General features: G+C 52.4%; 1 protein-coding gene and 1 long non-coding RNA gene across 9 annotated transcripts in view; one reads left to right on the top strand and one right to left on the bottom strand.

The window, feature by feature from the left end:
* ANO2 (anoctamin 2) overlaps positions 1–24,813 on the top strand; it is a 350,657-nt gene that overhangs the window by 110,859 nt on the left and 214,985 nt on the right. For all 8 annotated transcript variants that reach the window (XM_082349769.1, XM_082349772.1, XM_082349775.1 and 5 more), the window contains 3 exons: positions 426–481; positions 1,603–1,644; positions 7,781–7,845. In XM_082349769.1, the coding sequence (XP_082205895.1) occupies positions 426–481; positions 1,603–1,644; positions 7,781–7,845 (163 nt within the window). The remainder of the gene's footprint in view (positions 1–425; positions 482–1,602; positions 1,645–7,780; positions 7,846–24,813) is intronic.
* LOC309609022 overlaps positions 1–24,813 on the bottom strand; it is a 447,877-nt gene that overhangs the window by 262,079 nt on the left and 160,985 nt on the right. The window lies entirely within an intron of this gene.

Below are 24,813 nucleotides of genomic sequence, written 5' to 3'. Positions count from 1 at the left end.
AGATGAAGGGCGGTGGGATGCTCTGACGGACATGTTTATTGATTATAATTACAGTAATCCCTGTGGTCATTCCTATGCCGGTCACTGAACACAGATATTCTCAGCGCACAGCTGTGGCCATGGAGGAGGTGGTGGTGAGGGTTCCGGGACCAGAGGGATCTGAGTGTATGAGGACAGGACAGACGTGACGTTTGAGAGAGCGTATCTGCTATTTAATCATAACTTTGCATTTGGGAAATGAAAAAATACTGTTCTTATACTAAGAAGTCAAGCCCGAAAGGAACTTCTCGACTGGGAGGATCTGGAGGGGTAGGGGTTCTCAGCTGAGAGGTGGGGCTGGGGGAATTAATATTTATCAGAAGACCAAGGTCAAGTTGAGAAACCCCTGCCCTACAGTTACCGTTTTCATCTTCCTTCTTCTGCAGGTATTAATTCTCTGATAGCAAATAATATCTACGAGGCTGCCTACCCCCTGCACGACGTGAGTACCACCTCCATCAGTCAAAAGGGTGAACACTGCAGGCGACATGGTGGTGGATATACGGGCAGGGAGGCAGGAGGGAATGATGAACCACCTGGGCTGGCTCCGGACCACTTGTGAATGAAAATAATCCCCAGTTGGTTTTTGCCTGTTGTCTCAAACTGTTTCTGTTATTTCCCGATGGCAGAACGAACTGGTTTTTGTCTGGGCGTCCCCGCGCTCCCTGCCTTGATTTTGGGGAAAGTGTGAGAAGACAGATAGGGCGTGTGGAGGGTTAAAGGGAGATGGGGAAGGTGGGTGGATAGCGGGGAGTGCAAGTCCCAGACCCGGATAATAACGCAGGCTGGACCGTCAGGCCCTCAAATGACTGAAAGTGATATTTTATATGTGATAGCTTTGTGTGGATGTGAAATTCCTCATTCTATGCGAGGATATATTAAGTGTCAGATCTTTTTTCTATCTTGACATTTTTTAAGGATGTCTCTCAAAATCCCTTATACTGTTGTTTGGTTAAGAAAACAGAGAGACTGTAATTAAAGCTTTTCTTGGCTGAGAGTAATGTTATAAACTTCCTATAACATAATGCAGTGATATTCTTCAAGATGATTTGTGAGGAACTGAACTGGCCCGTGAACTCGGTGCCCCCAGGCTGCCCTGTCCACCCCATCGGTCGCTTTAGCATCTACCCCACAGCGGTACCAAATGAGACCCCTGGGGTGGGGACCCCTGAGTGCCCACAGGAGTTTCCCAGGTGACCTTTTCTCCTCGCCAGCAACCTTGCTGTGGGCACACGGGAATTGAGGTTCTGCCGGGTATGGCCAGGGCGCAGGGGGGTTTTCCTGATGTGCTAGTCCGTTTCCAGGTCGGGCTCTGCTGTTGCATTTGCTGTGAGGAGGTGCAGGGGGGTCTCTGAGGCCTGTAAGGGGAGGCGCCCTGGGTGAGAAGCTGCCCACAGGAAACACAGCAGGTGCTGGTGACCAAGGAAGCGGACCGGTGTCTCCTTACGTGTCATGCCCTTGACCTTCCTTAAATGGAAATGAAAGAAAGGGATAACGTTAGAAAATTTAAAAGAAAACGCTTTCTCTGTTTTTGATCATTCCATTGGCCTTCTCCTCCTACAGGGTGAATGTGATAGTCCAGGGGATGACGTGAATGACAGAAAGGTAAGCCAGCCTGATGCTGCGCTCGAGGACCACGCAGGGGTGGGGGGGCTGCATAGACGTGTCCTGGGTGCTCTATTTACTGCTTATCTATCTCCAGCCGTTCTTCCACAGCTCCCTGTCCCCAGGCATTTGGAAGTATGAGGGCATTTCTGGTCGTTGACGTGACTGTGTATGGGGGTGCTACTGGCATTTAGTGCCTGGTGGACCGGTGATGCCAGCCATCCTGAAATACATCCCACAGTCACACACACAGGCAGTATCCCTGCCCCTGATGACAAGAGAGCTTCGGCTAAGAAACACTGAGCATCCACATCCCTTCAGTGATAGATGGGGAAACTGAGGCACAGAACGATTGTGCACCTTGCCCATGAGAACACTGCTACCATAAACAGAGAAGGGGCTAGTGCCCCTCTGACCCTCAAATCTAGTGTTCCTGCTAAAAATATACCAGCATCCATGCCGCTATGGCTTGTTTGGGGAGGGTCACCCTTAAGTGATTCTTACTCTCTCCATCGAGGCAGACAGGTGGGGTACAGCCATTCCCAAATGATAGATGGGAAACCTGCTGCGTATTCTGGGCAGCTAGAAATAGGTTATATTTAAGGGAGGGAAAGGGGTCCCTTTGGAGGATTCCCCCCTATGCCAGTCACAGCTCCTGCCTGGACAGCTCTTGTCCCCAGCCCTCCATCTAGATCCCGTTTCTTCTGTTTGCTGGTACTCTAGGAGCATGGGTACCACCCTTCCCACCACGGCATGATGCTTTGAGCATCACCCAGCCTCTCTAGTGGGGGCTGCCCGTCTGGCCATCACCCCCTCATGCCATCTCCCACCCAGGTTCCCCAGCCTTCAGCGACTCTGGTGAACAGAGGAGGGTGGGCGGGATGAGGAATAGAAGCCCGCGTACCCCCTCTCCCCGCCCCGGCTCTGCTGTCTGGAAAATCATTCATCCCCCAAGTTGCTTTTGAGCAGCCTTCTTTTTATCCAGCCTATTAGTCCCTGTTATGAAGTGTTAAGTATTAAAAACATAAAAAGGTCTTTTCCAGAAATACTGCTGTGATTGCTTACATATGTCCCCTGCTCTCCCTGCCCAGGGAATCTGCTGTAGTTTTTCCATGTTTTAACCTCATCTGTTTTCTATCTGATGCTAATAGTCTCAGTGGTGTTTAATTTCTTGAAAAGTCCCGGATCAAATTTAAAGGAAAAGGAGGAAGCCTTTCTCCCCACATCTCACCTCCCTGGCCCCAGCCATTTTCTGTCCTCCTACTTTTTCTTTTCACATTACTCCCCTTTAAAGAGTGATCACCACCTACTGCCCACCTAAGAGACCTCCTGCTGGCTGGGTGGTAACCCTCAGCCCCTCAAGGTAGAACACTTTGCAGGAACATTCCAGAGATCAGGAACACACAGTACTCCTGGGAGAAATCAGCCAGCCCCCACCCCCCGTTTACCTGCACAGAGGCAGAGAGAAGCAAATTGTAGACTATCCAAAATACATGTACCTTTGCCTGGAGTGATATTATATTATTGTTAACAATAAAGCCTTTTAACAGAATGTCTCCCTCCCAGGAATTGTTTTGCTTAGGCCACTACTACCTCCTCCCAGTGCGCACCCCAAAGGATGGAATGGGTAGAGTCTGGCAGGCAGAGGGGGACCAGCCAGGAGAGAGCTGCATCTCGGTGGTTGCTCGGTGAAGGTGGACAAGTGTCTTGGGAAGACAAGCAACCCATTTCCTGTGGCTTTTCCTCGGGTTTGCCAGTCAGTCCTGGCCTCCTTATTTTCCTCTGCCAGGGTCATGGTTAGGGAAATAAAGTTTGCTGTGATGGGAGATAAGAGAAACCAGGAGTGAGAGTGAAAGCTTTTTTCTGTCCATTTGGCTTGGGAAACAGATACCCAGCACGGCAAGCGAGACTGGTTCCAATGTCCATGAAATGATTGTCCCGTCAGGACTAAAACGCTGGTGTCCAAATTCTAGCCAGTGCTACCACCAGGTGGACACGGTCTTTGATGTATGGCAAGGGGACCTCTCACTGCCGTGCTGGCTTCCTTCCTAGAGCTTCAGAGGCATATGGGTGGGCCCTAAAAGGTATCTTGGAAGAACCAGCCGAAATCTCTGAATATGTGCAGCACGTTTATTCGTATGTGTTACATTGTAATAGTCTAGTGTTCTTCCAGAGGGCTGCGGGAAGGATTTTGGTGGGGTGCAAGGGAGAACCCTTGAATTTGGTGCTGGAGGAGGTGGAGAAGGGTTGAGAACTGATGGGAGATCGCCCCTCTGGGGGCCTTTAGGGGTGATCCGCCCATCCTGCCCGTACCTGGGGTTCGCCTCCTTCTTCCCTGCGATTTGTGGCTGTTCCGGGGATATGCCTCATAGGCGGAGAGCGATCTTCCCCGCAGCTCACCTAGTGCAGCCTGCAGTCTCGATGACTCAGCTCCCTCCCAGAGCGTAATTCACGAGAGGCTCCCTCCCTCTGGAGAGCAGGGGTTTCTTGCCTTTCTAGAGAGCTGAGCTGTGAGGGTGTGGATGGGCCCCTCCCACTGCCAGCAGCCACCTCATTCCACGTGCGCCAGACTTACCTGCTTTTCTCAGGCATCCCAGGGGAGGGACTGTCACCACCTTCCAAGGGCTGACTGAGTGCCACCAGCTCCCCGTGGCTTCCTTGCCCACTTACAGGGAACCCAAAGCACAGGCTGGAAGATACTCATCTTAAAGTTTAGAAACTTCAGCGGTTTCTAAACCCTTGGTCCTGAATTTTCCAGCTTTTGCAGATGATTATCTTCTCTAGTGGGCAGTTAAAAAGTCAGTCTTGTCTTTCTGACGGGAAAGGTACCTTTCTTCTTGGTTTCACTTGAGGACTAGTTTTCCCATCCTGCACAACTCCCATTTTACTAACGGGGAAGTGACCTGCCAAAAAATCCAACAGGTCATTGCAGGATCCGGGGGTAGAATTCCGTCCTCTCCCATCCTGGTCCACCGTGTCCCATCAATGCCTCTAAGCCGGCTACAGCTGGCGTCTTTCTGTCTGTCCCAGGTCCAGCTGCTCTCTGAGGAGCTTGTGGCCTCAGGGAGGGCCCCCGAGTCTCATGCATCTTGCCGTTCTCTGGCACTGCAGATGGTTTTAACAGTTGAGTTCTTCATAGTCTCATGAAATACTTAAACCAACTGACCCACTGTCAGATGTGAGCCTAGGAAGCCGACCTGGCCTCTTGTATGCTCTGATCCATCAGGTGGTGTGGTCCCCTTGTTGCTTCCTGCCCTAAAGGTTTGGGGTCAGACCCACATGCTTGGAATTACGTCCGAGGCCTCTGAAATAAGGCTCTGTGAGAAGGAGCTGCAGAGCCTCCTGACTCTGTTTGCAGGCTTGGCCGGTAGGTGAAGAGGACATGGCGTAACTCTGAGGGAGAGAGTGTATTTGCTAGGAGCTCATTAGAAGGTTCTAGACTCTGCAGGGTTAAAGGGACTATTGCAAGTCACTCTGGTTGTCCTCTTGCACTTGGCGCACACAGCCTCATCCCTGCTGACTGCTGGTCTGTCCCGGGACCCTGTAACCCGGGGTTTAGCCCGATCCACCTGGTCTCGAACTGTGTGATTAAACATTTGTAGAGACGGGGAAGGGTCTACAGCACCCTCCCTCCCCTGCAGGGCTGTGCGAGCTGGCCACACGGGGGTCTACAGCACCCTCCCTCCCCTGCAGGGCTGTGCGAGCTGGCCACACGGGGGTCTACAGCACCCTCCCTCCCCTGCAGGGCTGTGCGAGCTGGCCCGGCAGAGCCACACGGGCGGTGTGCAGGCATCGTCGCATCACCTCCCAGGTTTGACGCCCTGGAGCTCCAGCTCTTCCAGGGGTTGCCTGGTGATCTCCTCTGCTGTGTCCATCTGGCCCGTCTGGAACCACTCTTGTCAAGATCAACCATGGGTCACTGGGTCCAGGGTCACTTCTTGGTTCTCATCCAGCCTGACCCATCAGCCGTATTTGACCCAGATGCTCACCTTCTTCCCTTGGAATCCCATGGTCCCTTGGCCTCCAGGACACCACCCACTTCTAGTTCTGTGGCATGTCACCACTGTTCTCTGCCTCTTCTGCTGTTCTTCAGTATCCCCTTGACCTCTGAACGGTGGAGCACCCAGGGCCCAGGCGTCACGCCTCTTCTCTACCTCTCCCTATTTGACAGTTGGATCCGTAACTTGATGACTTTACAAATCATGTCTTCTCTGACTTTGGACTCTCCTTTGAACTCCAGACTTTTAGATTCAGCTGCTCACTCTGTATCCCCACGTGGACATCTACATGGCATCTCCAACAAACACCTCCCAAATGGAACTCTTGGTTCCCCCTCCCTAGCCTGTTCTTCCCCATTTCAGTGAATAAAATCACCATCTACTTGATTGCTCAGGCCTCGTTCTCATTTTCTCTCACCCCACATCCAATCCAACAGTAAATATTATTGACTCTGCCTTTAAAATACAAGCCGAATAAAACCCCTTCTCACTGCTTGTCCCACTGCCTCTGTGGTACAGGCCACCATCACCCCTCCCCTGGACCATTACAGTAGCTCCCCTGCTCCTATACCAGCTCTCACTGTTGCCCCTGCAGCAGCCAGAGTGAGCCGTCTACACTCTAATAGTACTAGATCATATCCCCACTACCGACCCCGCTGCTGCCAACCTCCTAATGGCTTCCTTCAAAGTCCAAAGGTCTTTGCATGGCCCACAAGCCCCTGACTAATTGGGCCACCCCAGTCCTTTCTAACTGGGGTTATGTCCCAAAATTCTCCCCTTGTTCAGCCCCAGCCTTCCGGCTTCCCTCTTCATCCTAGGACATGCCCTTTCCTCTAGGCCTTGGCACAGAAGGAGTGTTCTTCTAGCTGAAACATAACCCCCCCACTTCCTTCAGGTCTCAGCCCAAATGTCACCTCCTCAGAGAGGCCCTCCCTTGCCATCCTTTTTTTTTTTTTACATACCTATCAATAATTATTTTTTAAATTAATTTATTTTGTTATTTTATTTTTTACCTTTTTAAAAAAATTTTATTGGAGTATAGTTGATTTACAATGTTGTGTTAGTTTCAGGTGTACAGCAAAGTGAATCTGTTATACATATACACATATCCACTCTTTTTTAGATTCTTTTCCTGTATAGGTCATTACAGAGTATTGAGTAGAGTTCCCTGTGCTATACAGTAGGTCCTTATTAGCTATCTATTTTATATATAGTAGTGTGTATATGTCAATCCCAACCTCCCAGTTTATCCCTCCCCCCTTTCCCCCTTGGTAACCGTAAGTTTGCTTTCTGCATCTGTGACTCTATTTCTGTTTTGTAAATGAGTTCATTTGTACCATTTTTTTAGATTCCACATATAAGTGATATCATATATTTGTCTTTCTCTGTCTGACTTACTTCACTCAGTGTGACAATCTCTAGGTCCATCCATGTCCCTGCAAAATGGCATTATTTTGTTCTTTTTTATGGCTGAGTAATGTTCCATTGTATATATGTACCACATCTTCTTTATCCATTCCTCCACTGATGGATATTTAGGTTGTTTCCGTGTCTTGGCTATTGTAAATGGTGTTCCCTTGTCATCCTATCTAAAATAGCACCCTACCCCCCTCTTCATATTTTACTCCCTACCTTACTTTATTTTTCTCCGTGGCATTTATAAGTTAATATTTGTCTCTGCACACAAGGGGTAAGCTCCATGATGGCAGTGACTTTGTCTGGTTTACTGCTTTATCCAGTGTCTGGACAGGGCCTGGCACAAGGTGGATATTCAGTCAGTACTTATTAAACGAGTGAATAAATGAACGCCAGGGCTCATCTGGCTGGACTCAGCAAGGCGAGGGAGTGAAGAGCGAGGGGTTTTGCTTGGTAGGTGTAGCACACCCAGAGTGTGATGAAGATCACCTTTATTATTTGGGGAGGAGAAGTCAGCTTCTACAGCCTCCTGCCTTTGGAGTCTCCCTGTGGATATCTCATGAGAATTCTGGAAGCTGGGCTTTGGGGATTCAATTTTGACTTGCCAGGATGGGTTTGGTGGGGAGGGGTGTGTGTCAAATGTTGACTTGCTAAGCTGAATAAAAAAAGGTGAATAGTTGCCTGCTTCACCTCTAATCTGGTTCCCTGTTTTTTTTGTTTAGCTGCTGTATCAAGAATGGGCGCGCTATAGGGTGTTTTATAAGTTTCAACCTATTGACCTCATCAGGTAAGATGTGGGAGGGGACTCTTGGGAGGACCCAAAAGGTCTCTGCCAGCTGCCTTGGCTCCTGGAAGTGTGTTGGCCGAGCAGAGGGCTTGGTGTCCTAGGCTGTGATGCCCCTGCTCTGTGTCCTACAGGTGGGGAGCCAGCTCCTGGGTGGGGGAGGGCAGTGCCAGCTGTGGGGCAGCAGGTAATGTAGACGGATGTTCCGTGACTTGCATCTTGGGGTCTTCAGCACTGTGGTCTCTCCCTGCCTGCTCTTGTGGGGAGAGGAGTGAGTAGAGTTCTCTCTTTTATTATCGTCCCTCAAATTTGCCTAGAGAAGAACGTGGGTGAAGCAGATCCTTGGGTCATTCCCAAGTAGCCACAGTATTGACCAAGAGAAGGGAAGACCCGGCACATCATATAAGGGCTAAGCCAGCTGGTCTGTGCGGAAATGCAGGCTTTTTATGGCTTCTCCAAAAAATTGGAAGGGAGACGAGAACTGGGTCCTAAACCTCTGCCTTCAGCGCTGCTCCTAAAATGATGTCCTGTTGCCTTGGGAATTTCCCCAGTTTCTACAGAACATGGGTGAAAAGCTTTTTGAAAGAACTTTCTAGAAGGCAGTAGGTCTGACTAGCCTCAAGTGGGTTGAGGGCTCTAGGAACTCCACGGGCTGTTGAAACCCCATCTCTTTCCCAGTTGGCATGTTGGAAGGACCCCTGTGCAGTGGGGGACCACTGGGCTGAGTGGGGTCTGGAGACTGGGGTCTTGCCCAGGCTTGGCCACTAGGGGTGATTGTTGCTCTGGTCAAGTCACGTCCCCTCTTTGGTCTTCGGCATCCTGGTTTTCCGAAACTGGGAGCCTGAGCTAGGGCTCTACGGGGGAAATTTGATAGAGCACGCTTATTTGGAAACTATGGGGACCCTCGGCCCTGTGCCTGACATGGCGGACTCGCTGCCACTCCGTCACCCGTGGCTCACTTTAATGAGCTAATTCATCAGCCAGCAAACTCAGAGAGTGTTCCTGGCTGCTCGCCCTGGGCTGGGACCGCGAGAGGGGTGGCCGCCAGAAGGATCGAGTCCAGAGGGAGGGATTCCAGCTTCTTCTTGGAAGAAGACAGCAGCCTGGGAGTCACAGTTTGGGCAGGCTCACCTCCCACGCAGAGATGGGACGGCCCTCCCAGGGAACTGGGAGCTCAGTTGGACGGCAGGTGTTTGTTCCAGCTGAAGACCGTTAGCCGAGGGGCTGGGGTCGGGGAGCAGAGCCACAAATGTCGGTGACCGAGGCCCCCTCACCCTGCACCTCCCGTCCCCTGGCGGCCTTTTGTGAGGTGCGGCCACCTAGACTGTTCTCTGGGCCACACCAGGGCTGCTTCCTCCGTGCCTGGTGGGCTTTGATCGTCCTCTCTGCCTCTCTGGTGGCCACCCACGCTGTCGCCTGTTTTCTCCAACTACTCACTCCTTTTGAAAAAATATGATGCCGGAAAATAAAAATTCTCCCTCCCGGAGAGCCCCATGTTTTCCTCCGGAGACTTCAGGTGACCGGCCGCCAGCTAAGTGGGCGACGGCTCCCGCGTGCACTCCGTTTCAGCCTCACCTGCGGGGGAAGAGGTGCCTTTGGAGCAGATCCTGGCTCTGGGGTCTGGCGGTTCCCGAGGACACAGAGCCCAAAGCTGTCCAGACGGGCGCAGTGTGCTGTGGGGCTGGGGGCTGTCCACTGCCGCTCGGGTCAGAGGGCTCGGGGGCTTCCACACCTGCTGCACGACGCCAGTGGCCTGGATGTGGGGCTCGGACGCGCCTGGAGCCTCGGGCATCTTTCAGACACTGGCTGGAGGGGAGGGGATGGGGCACGGGTAGTATGGGGGCTGTAGTGGGGGACTGTGGCCTACCCAGAGGGGTAAGGAACTTACTCTGCTGGAGAGAGACGAGGGGACTGTAGTGGGGAGAGAGGGAAGGGACAGAGGCGTTGGGGGCATAGGTGGGTAGCAGAGGCAGGGCAGCCAGGAGCAGGCAGCTGGAGAGGAAGCTGGGGGGGAGGGTGTGGGGAGAGCTCCCCGCGCTCAGCCGGCTGCGCCTAAACTCGTGTGTCCACGTCACCTCCTTCCTCTCCACCATCGGCCAGTCCCCGCTCTGACACCAGCTCCTGTGGGTGTGTCTTCAGCGCCACTTCTCTCTGCTGCCCCTTCTTCTCCATCCTTCCTGCCTTCATCTCTCGGGACCTAGTGGCCCACAGGGCCCAGCCTGAGGCCACCCTGACCCTGTGGTTCCGTCGCAGCTCATGCCCGTGAACGGCGCCCTCTTGGTGCCCACGTAGGAACTGCACCCGTGTGGTCAGTGCTGAAGCATCCGCAGAGGCAGGGGCGTCCTGTCGGAGCTGAAGGTAACTCCTGTGAAGGCCCAGCAGAGGTATTGCCCGCCCGTCGCCTTGGGCCCCCAGCTCCTCATGGGCAGCACCGGGCGCTGTTCCTCTGCCGGTGCCCGTGGTTTGGAACAGTTGAAAGCACGGAGCAGCTGAGAGCCCAGCGGGGTGGGAGATCCGTTGGCATGTAAAGCTACCCTTCCCCTTCCGCAACCCTTCAAGCCTAAGCTTGAGATTTAGGGTTCGAGGCTCCTTTCCCAGGTGTGTAAAGTGGACAGAGGGGGAGCAAGATGCCCCTTCCCTGCACCCCGCGCCCCCTCCCCCCCAGCTGCATGGGCATCTGGGCCCAGCAGGCTGCACTGTGAGATTGCTGATGGGGCCCCCAGCCCAGCAGAGCGCTCCACCCTGAGTCCTAGCCTTGTTCTAGAAACCTCGGGGCCTGCAGGCCTGAGTGGAGTGTGTGTGTGTGTATGTATGTGAGTTGCCTGGGAAGCCCCCCAGGGAGGTATCCAGTAGCGACCCCCCCCTCACAGAAGAATCTTCTGGGAACTCCTAGCCCGAAGCACTTGTGCCCTGGAAGAAACAAGGTTTGTGTTGGAGCCAGTGGGGGAAATGATGTTTTAGCTGGAGGGAAATGGCCCTACTAGTCCCTTGGGGCCACATGAGTGTCCCTGCAGGCGGAGGAGTAGATTTCTGCCTGCACTGCCCTGGGTTAACTCCCTGACATCCCAGGAGGGAAATGGCCTTTATTTTCTGGGGAACCCGGGAGGCTGGGCCTTTTGGATTTGTACAGGGGTGATCCCATATTAGTCAGCGCCCTGCCCTGTCTTTTCACTGAAATGAGTATCTGCTCACGGGCAGATTTTCTTAGCTGGGAGGTTTTGATATGGATGAGATAAAACCACAGGCTTTGAACATCTGAGTTAGATTTAGCTACTAACCATACTTTGCTGAAGTTGAGATACAAGATTGTATTTTAAAGCATCTGCCGCTGCCTAACTATGACAGCATGTGGAGGAGAGGGGCCCAGAAGTCCACCGGGCTCAGGGGATGTGTAGCTGTGGGCTTTGGGGAACGGGCCAAGGGCGTCGTACACGGGCAGCATCCCCTGTGTCAAATCGGGATTGCGGTTTAGAGAGGCGTAAATGGCTCTTCCTCGTTCCCTCCTCTTTCAGGGATGCCATTTCACAAGAGAGGCTTCCTAAGATTAGGCCCTGGGCGTGAAACCCATCCCTGTGGCAGGTCTGGAGCCCTCTCAGAAATGTCCTGCTTCCTCAATGACCTGACAGTGGTATCTGTGCCATCTCAAGAGCCTTTGGGCATCATCTGTGGACAGCAAGAGTGGCACTGTGCCTCTTGCTACACGTCTCTACCATCCTAGACTTCCAGCCCTCTCCAGCCCCACCTGGATGGAGAGCCCATCCAGGACCTGGGCATCACAGGAATTGGCTTTTCCTCCTCCTGATAAAAGGCAGAGGTGCTTGTTCTTGCCAGAATTCCCCAGAAAGGCCACTAGAAGGTTGCGTGGTTTGGTCCATCCCTGTGTGTCTCTGAGCCCCATTTCTAGCCTCCTGAAACGTGACGCATGCACATCCCTCCAGGAGGGAGATGGAGGAAGCCACGTTCTTTCTTAGGAGGCGTCTCAGCAGGCCAGGCTCAGGAAGGACCGGCTGCAGCTGGTTTGGGGGAGGGAATGGAGAGGAAAAAGTGCTGATCAACCTGTGGTGAGTTATTTCCTGAGCCCTGCTGCCTCCTTCTTGATCCTTCCCTGGGATTTATGAAGGCCGTTCAGCTCAGTGCAATAAACATTTACTGATGCTCACAGTGAGCCAGTCTCTGGAGACACAGCGAGACGTAGGGCGGAGTTTGTGTCCTTACGGAGCCAGCAGTCACGTAGGGAGACAGACCCATGGGAGGCAGGATGGATTGAGGGCTTTTCAGGACTGTCATAGAAGCACTAACATGATAGGTTGGGACAACAGATGGAGAGTGCTTGCTACTAGCAGAATAAGGGAAGACTTCCTAGAAGAGGTGGTGCTGGAATTGGAAACATTGCTTTCTGAAAGGCTGAGGTTAAAGGTCCTGAATGTGTCTTTGTCACCAGCCTGGGCTGCCCCGAATATGGACTTGTTGTTGAGCCTGGTATCGATGGCCAGAAATCACAGTGCCCCAAAGCCAGGTCCCTCCTGACTGTCAGTTGGGAGAGGTCAAGTCAAGAACTTGACTTGCAGATCTCGCTCACCTGCATGGACTCTGTGCCAACCTGGCCCGTGTCCCTGGCTCTGACCTGTAAGTTAGCAGAGCATCCAGGGTTGGAAGGAGATGAGGCTGGACCCAAGAGAGGAAGCCAAGGAGAGGTGACGTGTGGGGCTAGCACCTTGGTATCTGCAGGTCTCAACCTTTGAAGCCTTGGATTTAGCAGGGAAACATTATGCCGGCTGGAAAGAAGTCATGTCTCATGGGCCTGAAGAAGATTTTTCCTTTACCTCTGAGGGTGTAGGAACATAGTAGACAGAGAAAAACCGGCAGTAGCTGGTTGAGGCGAGGCAGAAACAGGGATAATGATGTTCCGTGCTGTTATATTCTGGCCCATTTTACAGACTGGGAAATAAGTCAGGCTGTTCATAAAATGTGAGATGTCCCACTCTGCTTTCTCTCCCCGCTCCCTGCAGAGTGCCACTCCCCTCCAGGTCTGCACCCTCTAGAGGAGAGGAGTCGGCCTGGGGCTGCCAGTGGACCAGGAATTGAATACGGTGCCCCCAGCTCTAGTCCGAGGCTGCACCCAAAGGCCGTCCTGGTCCCCTGAGGGTGGCCTCCCTGCCTTCCACAGCTGGTGGCTCCTGGTTCAGATCAAACTGAATCTTCCTTCCTGGAGTATCAGCCGTATGGTACTTGGTGGCTCCCATGGCACCAGGAAGCTGCACGCGTACCCCCATGGCTGCCCAGGGTTGCACGGCCGGAGCTGGGACGGGGTGAGGGTCTGGTTTACCAGCTCACTGCCTCCTTGACTCCCTTATGTCACATCCTATTTCCCGAGGGGGAGAGAAGCTGATATTAGCCTGAAAATATGTGACAAAGCTGTAATTTCCTATCCCCTTGGACCTTGTGTGCAGTAAACTCTCAGTTATCCAGAACCGCTGGGACCAAACCGTGGCATCACAGAGGTGGGAGGAGCTTAGAGGCTGGCTGACCTCGGTGCCCCGCCATGGAATGGGGAATTGGAGACTTCCTCTCCCTGCATATTGATCGAGCAAATGCCCAGCCTCTGCATGATTTTTCTTGTAATGGGGGAGACGCCTGGCCTCGGGGGCAGCTTGTTTGTCTGCTGGACATTTTTAGCCACTAGAAATGGTCATGGAGCCAGAGCAAGAGCTCTGCCGATTTCCCTCTGTTTCAGTCCTGTTCTGAACAAGAGCATCCTATTGTGTAGGCCAGCCTTTAATTAGTTGAAAATAGCTCTTGTGTCCCTAACAGTTCTGCACGCATAACACGCCTGGCCTCGCTGTGTGTCCTCCTGTAACGCGGGCTCTTCAAACAGCTGCATCATCGTGATCGTCCTCTTTGGCACCCACTGGCCTGGCAAAGTCAGAGCAGGGCCCTCCTGCACGCACACCTCACCTGGTATAGTTAAGCTGACACCTGTTTGCACTGACCACACGTGAGACACTGGTGCTGGGGCGTAGAGATGAATGAAGCATGACCCCATTCTCAAGGAGCTCAAGCTCAAAGTCAAATCCCCAAGCGTGTAGATGACCACGCGGCTTTTCTGGGAAATGGAGGGACAGACTGATGGAGAAAACTTTCAAAGAGGAACTGTGAGGCTATAGAAGAACAGGGTATAGGAAAAGATCATGGGGGTGGGGGGAAGCTGACCCCCCAGACCAGTCATCTGTGACGAGGGGGCTCAGGGCTGTCAGCTGTGCCTCGGGCAGAGATTTTTGGGGGTGACTGACTCTTTCTGGAAATATCCATTGGTGCACGGCAGCACCCGCAGACCCCTGAAGATCTCAGAACACATTTTAGGGTCACATGACTTCGGGATTTACCAAGTCATGGGGGAACCTCATATGTCCGAGTCAGGCTCTCCTGCCTAGAGAAAAACCAGCCGGGCTAGAACTGTTTCAGGGAAGGAAAAGAAACGTGATCAAAGATGTGGAGAGGCAGCCGTACGAAGACAGACTTCAACAAAGAAGAGCTCCTACTCTAGGAAGAAGTGGAGACGGAGTGAGGCTGCACTTGTTAACTTAGAGGATGGATAGAATGACTGTCCACATGTTTATCAAACCCCGAGGCACCTGCCTAGGGACATTCCTCTAGACTGAGAGCAGTGGGTTAAGGATGAGAAGAACTCGGTTTTGGCTCCAGCCTTGATCCCAAGTGATGTAATACTGGGGCAAGCCGTTCTCTCTCAAGCCTCCGTTTCCTCAGCTATGAAATGGGGATCATAACACCTGTCCTACCTGCCCCACGGTATTATTGCGAGGATTACGGTATAGTTGTGCAAAGAGCGTGGTGATGGACACAGGTCTGGTTAGGTAGAGTTGTTATTTATCTGCTCCCTGGGGGAAGTTATACTATTTCCTAAACTAGCAGAATTTTATATAGTTGTTTAGTTTGTCTTGACAAATATTGTATAATCATAAGACTTTTTTTTAACATCTTTATTGGAGTATAATTGCTTTACAATGGTGTGTTAGTTTCTGCTTTATAACAAAGTGAATCAGCTATATGTATACATATATCCCCATATCCCCTCCCTCTTGCGTCTCCCTCCCACCCTCCCTATCCCACCCCTCTAGGTGGTCACAAAGCACCGAGCTGATCTCCCTGTGCTATGCGGCTGCTTCCCACCAGCTATCTATTTTACATTTGGTAGTGTATATATGTCCATGCCACCCTCTCACTTCAAGACTGTGTTTTTTTTTAAATTGTAAATCAGTGCACTGTATTCACGTTGCGTGTGTATGCTCTGTGCCTCCTAGCGACCCTGCCAAGTGGATGTTCTTACCTCCATGTTAACAGGGGTGAGGGGGTGGGGTACTGAGCTCAGGGAGATAGGAGCTCCCCGAAGCCACAAGCCAGCCCATCTGGGATTTAAACCCAGGCCTGTCTGACTCCAGAAACTATGTGTTTGCCCTCGTACCACATGGCTGAAGGTGACCCAGAGCTTCGTCCAGCCAGACGTGGGGCAAGCTGGGTTTCCAGATGCCTCGCGTTAATCCCTCTGATCAGCAAACTCTGAGGGACAGCTGGTGTGGTCTGCGGAGGGGGGGCGCGGGGCTCACTGACCAGGTCACCCCCTGCTCTGTGACGGGCCATCCTCGTGAACATCCCTGTCTCAGCAGGAGTGATGTGTCACTCGCAGGAGCTGTTTGTTAGGGGCCCCCCGAATGCCATGCTTTTCGTTTCTCATTTCTACTTTTCATAGTCTTTCTTTTCCCTGACTTCTTCCATGTCATCAGGTTGTCAGCTGTCACTTCTTGCTTTTGTCAACCGAGTAGATTCCTTCCCGACTTCAGTTCGCTGCTCTGTCTCCGTTGCAGGTTTAGTAACCTGACCCCTGAGCAGGTAGCATTGTGCACCAGGTAAGCCTCTTCCACAGCCTATCCCAGAGTCTGCCTCCTGGCAGGTGTGGGGTTTTGTGGAGGCTCTGCCTTTGTCATGGAAATGTCTTCCTGGTGTTTCCCAGTGAGAGTGAAATGGTGTTTCCAAGATGAGACCAGAGTCAGTGTGATAAGGCAGGTGCCTTTGCTGTGAAGAGCTGCATTTTGTTGCTCTTGGCTTGTTTTGAGAGGTCACAAGAAATCCAGGCCAGAGCTCAGAGTCCGTTGACACAAGCGTCGATCCCTACATCAAGGGTCTACTGGATGCCAAGCTTTATCGTGGGTGTGGTGTCAAAGCGAAAAGAAGGGGGAAAGCAGGAAGCTTGAAGTGTAACAGTGGGACCCCAGGTGCTCACAGTAGATCTGATGGAAGCCGCAGAGGTAAAGTGGTACCCAACAGGGAACCTGGGCACAGAGCTGTGCATAGACGGGCTGGGGGCAAGGTGCTGGGCAAGGGGATGGGCCAAAGGTTCTGAAGGGGTTTGTGACTAGCTTTAGTGTGGTTGATGAGGGAAAGAGGAGACTTAAAGGACAGGCGAGTTTTGAGCAGAAAGTAGAGATTTGAAGGAAGAAGGAAATGTGGTTGCGAGATTTACAAGAGTCAGGTTGAAGTATTCTTGGTCAGGAAATGCTGAGGGAAGGGAAGGCTCAAGGACAGGTTGAGGCTGCAGACAGCTGAGAGGAGAGCCCTGGGGCTACGGGTAGTGGTTGGAGGAGGTGTCTGAGTCAGTGCAGGGGGAGGAAAGCCTAGACAAAGGGGCTGTGATGATGGGGAGCAAAAGGAGATGCTGTCAAGTGGTTTCTCCGGGATTTAGGTGGCAAAACAGAGCTTTCGGGGGTTCAAGACTTGTGCGCTCCTAGCTGTGAGGTGAGAATGGGCCGTCGGGAGCCAGTTTCTCGCTCACCCACTCTTGGGAAACTTTGGGCAAGTCTTTCAGCCCTTTGGATCTGGTGCACATCCTCTTGCTGAGAGAGAGAAAGAGAGGAATCTTTGCATCTCCTCCACAAACCCTCTAGGCTGTGATGGCAGGTGCCATCTGTCTGTAGGAAGCAGGACCTCAGGTGGATCCGAGGGATCCCTGCCCTAGAAGGGAGGAGGGGGCTGGCCGGGGGATGAGTCACCATGGACACCGCCCGACTCTTTGATCCGCCTGAGCCGCTGTTTCACCGCCTGTCTCTGGAACCCCTGAGCTCCCCATTCCTGCTAACGATATTCTCCTGAGTGATGTTCTCCACCCACGCCACATGGGTATGTGACCAACATAAACAGAAAACGTCTTGACACATTGAATAACATCGTTGCAACACACCTTACAACAGCGACCGCAGGATCTCTCCATTTAATTAGCTGGGCATGCCCAGGCACTTCACACAGACATGTGCCTCTGTTTCAGGAACGGAAAACCACAGCATTTTGTGGGTTTGGAAGTCACAGACATAAGCAAGAAAAAGACAAAACAAAAAGCTTCAAGATCGCTGCCTGGAAGACTGCTGTCCTCCAGTACCTTCTTGGGATTTTCTCAGGGTAGTCAAAGGTGTGGGTAGTTGGGTAACTGCCAGGGATGGCTGTCTGCCCTGGCAGAGTGGCTCACTCCGATGTGGAGAGGTTGTGACCCTCAGCCCGCATCGCCCAGCCCATTCCAGGGCCTCAGGAAGCCCTCCTTGAGGGCTCAGGACTCAGGGCTGTTGCCTCAGCCCTGTCGGTTTCACTCATAAAATCCGTGTTAACTGAACACAGGAGAGACAGAGATGAGATTGGAGGACTGGGACCTTGAACTTTTTATTTGGAATTGTAGTCTGGAGGAGGGTAAGGGCAATGGCTTAGTTTCCAGCAGTTATCTGTTCCGACAAAATGGCAGTGTTTCCTTAGGCTGACATGCAGCCCAATCCTCAGCCTTTGGGCAGGCAGGCAAGCCGCTCATTCTCCATGCTTACCCCCTGGTCTATTTCCCCTTCCTGTCAAATCCTAGGGGAATCACAGTGCCCCCCTCCCCCCACCATGGACATCCTAACACTTCTCTGAAGGTTTAACCCTGGGGGTGAGGTTAAGCCCTCTGATGATCCAGCAGCCAGCTGGAAGCATCTCTCAGGGACATCATGAAAGAAAGAGGAGCGTCCCCAAACTCAGACCTCTCACCGTCCAGTTGGGGGATAGATTTAAGAGAATGTATAATTCAGTTCCCGTTTAATGCAGTATATTTATTGGGCATTTTTGCTGTGTTTGTTTTATTTGTGTTTATTGTTTCAGGTGCTAGATAATCACTTTGGGTGATTAGATAATTTACCATCTAACCTAGGACACTCTTGAGAGTGAAAGGGAGCATTATTAATAGTTATGCTGAGTGTACTAGTCAGCTACTGTCACAATAACACTGCATAACAAACCACCCCCAAATCTACAGCTTACAACAACGGCTGTTTATTTTTCTTGCTCAAGTGTCTGTAGGTTGAGTGGAAAAGGTCTGCTTCAGGCTGAGGGTCGGCTGGGCTTGGCTCCAGGCTTCAGACTGTGTTCAGGTCTCCACAGGTCTGCACGCTCTCCATAGATCAGAAGCTACCTGGGCATGGTCCTCTCATGGTGAGTCACAAGAGCACAAGGAAAGGCAGGGAAACACACACACACAGTGCCTCTTAAGGCATCGTTCACATCCCATCCTCTAGGGCTCCACTGGCCAAAGCAGTCATATGGCTGAGCACAAATCCATGTTTCTGGAAAGTATACTCTTTCTTAAGGGGAGAGGAGTCAATATTTGCTGAACGCCCATGTAACCTGCCCCAGTGAGAGAACAGGTATAAACCAGGACCGTTCCAGGAATATGTGGACCTGTGGTCCACCCTTGTCTGGTCTCGTGGAACTTATGAGCTAGCAGGAAAGGCAGATTATGTATAGTTTTTCATTATTATTTTTATTGTTTTAAAATTTTTATTGGACTATAGTTGATTTACCATGATGTGTTAGTTTCAGGTGTATAGCAAAGTGATATATAAAACTGAATATATCAATATATATGTTCTCTTTCAGAATCTTTTCCCTTATAGATTATTACAAGGTATTGAGTGTAGTTCCCTGTGCTGTACAGTAGGTCCTTGTTGTTTATTTTATATATAGTAGTGTGTATACGTTAATTCCAAACTCCTAATTTATGCCGATGATGTATAATTATGAGCGTGACATGGGTTACACTAGGAGAGTATGGGGTGTCATGGGCAATCTAACCTCATTGGAGAAGGCCAGCCGAGGAAGTGACATTTAAACGAAGACTTGGTGCATGAGTGAGCCAGGCAGAGGTGAGCAGAATAATGACAGTAGCTCACGGCCCGTGGTACTTCCTGTGTGCCAGGTGCTGTCTAAGCCCCGTGCACTTGCTAACTCACAGCGACCCTTTGGGATACACTGTTACCCTGCGTTTACAGAGGAGCAGTTCAGACACAAAGAGGATGTTAAGTCGTCCGCCGTCACACAGCTGGTGTGTGAGCAAGTGGTGAGGTTTGAACTCTGAAGTCTGGCTACAGAGTCAGTTCTCTTTGCCACAGGGTACGCTGCCCACAACAGAAAGAGCGGGCCTGGGGTGCCTGGTGTTAGGTCAGCAGTGGGGGGACTGATGGGGGTCAGGCTGGGGCAAAGCAGGGACCAGGCCCTGGAGGATCTTCCCGAAACCACAGGCCAGCCCAGCTGAGATTCAAACCCAGGCCTGTCTGACTCCAGAAATGATGTGTTTTCCCTGGTACCACGTGGCTGAAGGTGACACAGAGCTCCGTTCATTCGTGGGCCGTTTGAAGATTTGGGGCTTTATCCTAAGGAAAAGAGCCTGTCCTTGAAGGGTTTGGCTTATGTGGGTGTAGATGTGTGGACGGCCCTGATGTGGGCCGGTTGCTTTTACTTTGAAAGGACCTGAGGCTCCTCTGTGTGGGCGCTAGAAAGGACCGAGATTGTACGTTTTGTGCCAAACAGGATGGAGGGAGGGTGGGGAGTGTGGGGGGAAGAACAGCTTCTCCTCCCGGACGCCCTCTGTCCTTGCGAGAGGACTTGGTGGGCATTCTGGGGAGTGGGTCTCTGAGTCCAGTCTTCTCATCCTCCACGTCCCAACTAACCCGCAGGTTTCACTGGGTGGTAATCAGTGCATGGGAACCGTCTCTCCCCATTCACCAGCGGGGATGTCTTTGTGGGTGTGATGGTGACCACGGCTGACACAGCACTTACCCCGCGCTCACCGGGTACCGGTGTCACCTCGCCCAGTGTGGACCTGATCTGGTCTCATCTTCACGGCAACCCTGTGAAGTTGGCACAATCATTGTCCCCTGTTTTCAAGGTGAGGACACAGCAGTACAGAGAAGATAAGTCACTTGCTGCAGATCTCAGGCAGGACCATTCCAGAGTCCATTACTGTAACCGCTTTGCTGCACTTTGCGGGAGGAAACCGTGCTGGCGAGACACATGGGCTGCTTCTCAAATGGGGCCCCAAGGCAGAGGGTGGGGGTAGTGGATGGCTGTGGTCAGGTGCCCAGATGGGGTGGTAAAGGGTTTCTAGGATCTTTTAGAATAAAACAGATCTGGTTCCTTAAAGAGGGTGTTACCGTAGATCGGGGACTCAGGAATTTTAGATCTGGGGATCCTTGCAAACCGTTCTCTTATTTAAAAAAAAAAAAAAAAAAAAGAACAAAATCCTCTAGCAGGAGTAACAAGGCGGAGGGACAGAGGTATCATGTCTGAGGCCACTTCCCAGTAAGGAATCTTTAATGTGTAACCTGCTGACATTTGATAGAGACAGCAGCGAGCTAGGAGGCGGAAGGACGTGTGCCATTAGAGGTGGTGATGATGCTTCAGGCAGGTGGATTACCTGCTGCCTTCCTCGCCTAACAGGGGGGTTGGGCCAGGTGATCTGTAACATCCCTTCCGGGGCTAACTTTTTAGGCTGTACGGGATACCGTCTCAAGCCTGAAGCTGGTCTCGGGGCAAGACCCAAGGTTTCCCCAGGGGGCAAGTTGAATTTGGGGTTGGAACCCAGGAGTCTGGACCCCAGTCCTGACTCCGTCCATTGGACTCGCCCCCTCTTACGGGCACCCCCGTACCCACATCCCTGGATTCCTCTCTTCTCTCCGTTAACCTCTCCCCCCTCCATGCAACCCATCTCTGGTTTCTTTTGCCTTTCCGGTTTTGGTCACATCTGGAGCATTTTGTAGAGTTGGTGACTGTGTGTTTTCCTGTTGGGACACATGGTGTCTATCAGAGACACTTAAGAAGCCCGGATGGGTGGAAAAGTCTGCGTGGCATCTCAAGGGCTGCTTGCCTGGAGGGTGGATGGCAGCTGTGTGTCAGGGGACCTGGCGTGAGGGCCAGCTGACCCTCGGGAAGGCCCAGAGGCCCGGCCTGGGGCCTGCTGTTCCACATGGCTTTGAGCTGTCCTAGTGGGTTGGTGCCTGCGTGTGTGTGTGTGTGTGTGTGTGTGTGTGTGTGTGAAGGCCTGGAAGGGCCCCTCTGCCTTGTTGCTATGGGATGCTGCCTTCAGTGCTTTGCTCTCCGTGGTAACCAGGACTCTTATCTGCACATCCAGGAACATAAGCCAAGTGTGTGTCCTCTCCAGGTCGGCAGTGGGTGATGGATGTGCTGTGGGGCTGGGAGGCAGCGTGGTGCTGTTTGTGAAAGGCGACGATAATTTCCAGTGAGCCGCCTGGCTGGACCAGTGAGCATGAGTGTGGATGAGATGCAGAGTGGGCTTCCTAGAGAGAAGGAGCTGGGAACGTGCCTGCCCCAGGCCCCAGGATCAGACCTCGCTTTGCTGTGTGTTACCTGCTCCCTTGGTGTTGGCCTTTAATCCCCGCAGTCCCGGGCGTGGGCAGGAGGGAGGGGGCGTGGTTCTACGCGGGTGAAGATGCTCTCGGCGGGAAGAGTGGTGGTGGAGGAAGGAGACAGACTTTATGAAGGTGATTCTCAAGGACTGAGGTCCCACTTGCCCTCCTTTTCTTCTCTTTCTCCCTGTTATGGGTGGAGGGGTAGTGGGTGTGCCCAGCCAACGCTGTGTACCTTCTGTTTGGAGCCTGACCCCCGGCTCCCCCGAGGCTATCTCCTCCACCCTCCCCACACCCCCCAGAGGTTTTTATCTCCAGGCTTCACGGCTATGTGCAGCCCCCTCGACCTCTGTGCTCCCCTTGAACTTTCTCCTTCTCTCCCCCAATAACCCTGGCATTTTATTTATCCCTTTTCTTTCCATCTCCTTTCCTTACCCAGCTCCTCCAGCTCTGCACACTCCTCGTGAGGTCTTCCAGATCTGGGGGCAAGGGACCCCCGGCTGGGAGTTCACAGGCCCAGGATGGGGAGTGCCGGGGCCTGCCCCGCCGAGTTCAGCCAGGCAGCTTGTAGATGCGCCTGCAGGTCTAACGGAGCGCAGCCCCGTCTGTCCACGGCTTGAGCTAAAACGCAGACGCCCCTGGACTCGGTTGGGAACGTAAACAGCTAGTGGGTTGAGGACTTCAAGCAGCGAGCACACTGGGCAGGAGAGAGGCCAGGTGCGGGCTGGCCTGGGCGGATTTTCTCACGGGTGCTTCTCCAGGCTCCCCGACTTCTTGGATCCTAGGCTCCAGAGCACCTGTCTTAGGCAGCAGGTCCGGGAGTGCGGCTCCTCCTTGATCGTGTGGGGACAGAGGAGAGCAGGTGCTCTAGCCTTTCTTCCGTTTAACGTGTCCTGCTCGGGGAGAGGCCTCAGGAAGAGGGTGGAGAGAGAGCTGAGGGTGTGGCCGGGGGCGGCGCCCTGGGACGTCTGACGCTGGGACCTTGGTTGGGACTCAGAGGCCAGGAGTTGGAGCCCTAGCTCAGCCGGCAGGGCGGCCCCGCCCGTGGGGCTGGGGGCAGGCAGCCACGTGCTGTGACCTGCTTGTTCATCCGTTCCCTGGTCGTTCAGAGGACTCGGTGCTTCAGCAAACGCCTGTGCTGTGGCAGGAGCCGTCCAGGCAGTGGTGCTGAAAAGCCCTGGCCCTCAAGAAGCTTATAGTCAACCTGGAGAAGAGACAGGTCAGCGGGTGCCTCCAGAAGCATGATGAACGCTCAGACGGAAGGTGTGCAGTGGGCTCGGGGAGGGACAAAAGAGGGGCTCCCTAATCAGTCAGGGGAGACCTCCTGGAAGATGCAAGGACGGAGCTGAAGTTTGAATAATGACTTGATGTAAAATGGGTGTAGAAGAGGGGGCTGGGCCTCCCGGGCCGGGAGACCAGCATGAATTGAGGCAGGAAGTGGGGAAAAAGGCACCATCCTTCAGGGGCTTCCAGGAGCTGAGCGTGGCTGGAATGAAGAGTATTTGTGATTGGTGTGGGGGAGGTCTAAGGCAGGGAAGGCAGGCAGGTGTCCGATCATCGGCCTTAACCTCTGAAGCTCAAGTGATGTGGAAGGACTTCAAGTGGGAAACGGGTGAGGTCAGACTCGAAGAACGTTATTTGAGGGATCGAGAAGGCTCCCCTAACTACTTTTCCCAGGAGAGTGCCACAGCTAGGGCGAAGCAAGGCCTCGTGGAAATGAGGCGTAGCGTCAGTGGGTCTCCAGTGGAGCGAGGGTGTCAGGGTGAGAGAAGGAACAGAGCTGGGAGACGAGACCGCAGATGAGGAAACTCAAGCTCAGGAAAGGCAGGAGCCCGAGGACACACAGACAGTTAGCTCTGAGTGAGAGCTAAGCCGGAGCAGCGACCCCGCAGCCCTGCCCTAGGGGGGGCTCTGTCTTCTCCATTTTCAGCACCACCTGTTACCTGTGGAAATAAGCAGGAGGAGCTTTCCTGGGGACGTTTCTGCAAAATCCACACACGAATTGCAAGTTCACCGTCACCCTGGCCTTCTGCCCTGATGCTTTCTAAGAGCTGGGTTTACCTGCTTGTGCTTCATCTCCTTCTGTTCCCGGTTCCCCTGGGGGTGGAGATTCTGAAGAAGAAAGGCAGCACTGATTGGCTAGCATCCGTCAAGGGGGCTGTGTCACAGGGTCTCATCACAGGCTCCGGGTCCTTGAGAATGGGAGGCACATGTCAGATTTTCCATTGGTACACAGTTACCTTGAAAGAACAGAATCTGGGACTTCCCTGGTGGTCCAGTGGTTAAGGCTCCACGCTTCCACTGCAGGGGGTGCGGGTTCAATCCCTGGTCAGGGAACTAAGATCCTGCATGCCACGCAGCCAAAAAAAAAAAGATAACGGAATCAAAATTCAATGTGTTCTTGACAAGAGGGAGCCTTGAGTCCAAACCAACAGGTGAAATTCTGCAGTGGTGGCCGTAAAGCCTGTAAATACGGGACAGGACCGAGGGGATCTGATTTGGCGGGTGATTGTGTGAGAGAGATGAAGGCGGCAGTGGGAAGTTGGCCATAGCTAAACGTGAGCTCTCAGTGTGTTGCCAAACATGAACTTGTCTGACCCTGAAGTAATGAACTCATGAGGTATGTATGGGCTGTTGGTAATTATGGGGTCACTGCCCTTGAGTCCACCATGGACGATGTGCTCAATTCTGGTGCCCCATTTAAAGAGGTGCATTGACACTGGAGAAGATTCATGACTGTTGCAAACAGGTGGCCCCAGGGAAGGTTTCAGCCAATAGACAGTTAAAATTTTTTGGTCCACTATGTCTGTGAGTCTGTTTCTGTTTTGTAGATAGGTTCATCTGTGCCATATCTTAGATTCCACGCTTAAGTGATATTATACGGTATCCGTCTGTCTCTGTCTGACTTACTTCACTTAGTATGACAGTTTCTAGGTCCACCCATTTTGCTGCAAATGGCATTATTTCGTTCTTTTTTATGGCTGAGTAGAATTTGTGGTTGCCAGTGGGAAAGGGGGGTGCGGGAGGGATGGATTGGGAGCTTGGGGTTAGTAGATGCAAACTATTAATATATATATTATAGAATGGATAAACAATAAGGTCCTACTGTATAGCACAGGGAACCATATTCAATATCTTGGGATAAACCATCATGGAAAAGAGTATAAAAAAGAATATATATGCGTAAAAATTTTTTTTTTGTTCCAGAAGATTTTTTTAAGAAACATTAAATGTGAATATTTTC

Source organism: Balaenoptera borealis (assembly GCF_965194805.1).
Source record: "Balaenoptera borealis genome assembly, chromosome: 13".
Lineage (NCBI taxonomy): Eukaryota > Metazoa > Chordata > Mammalia > Artiodactyla > Balaenopteridae > Balaenoptera > Balaenoptera borealis.
This window is presented reverse-complemented; position numbering and strand designations above follow the sequence as displayed.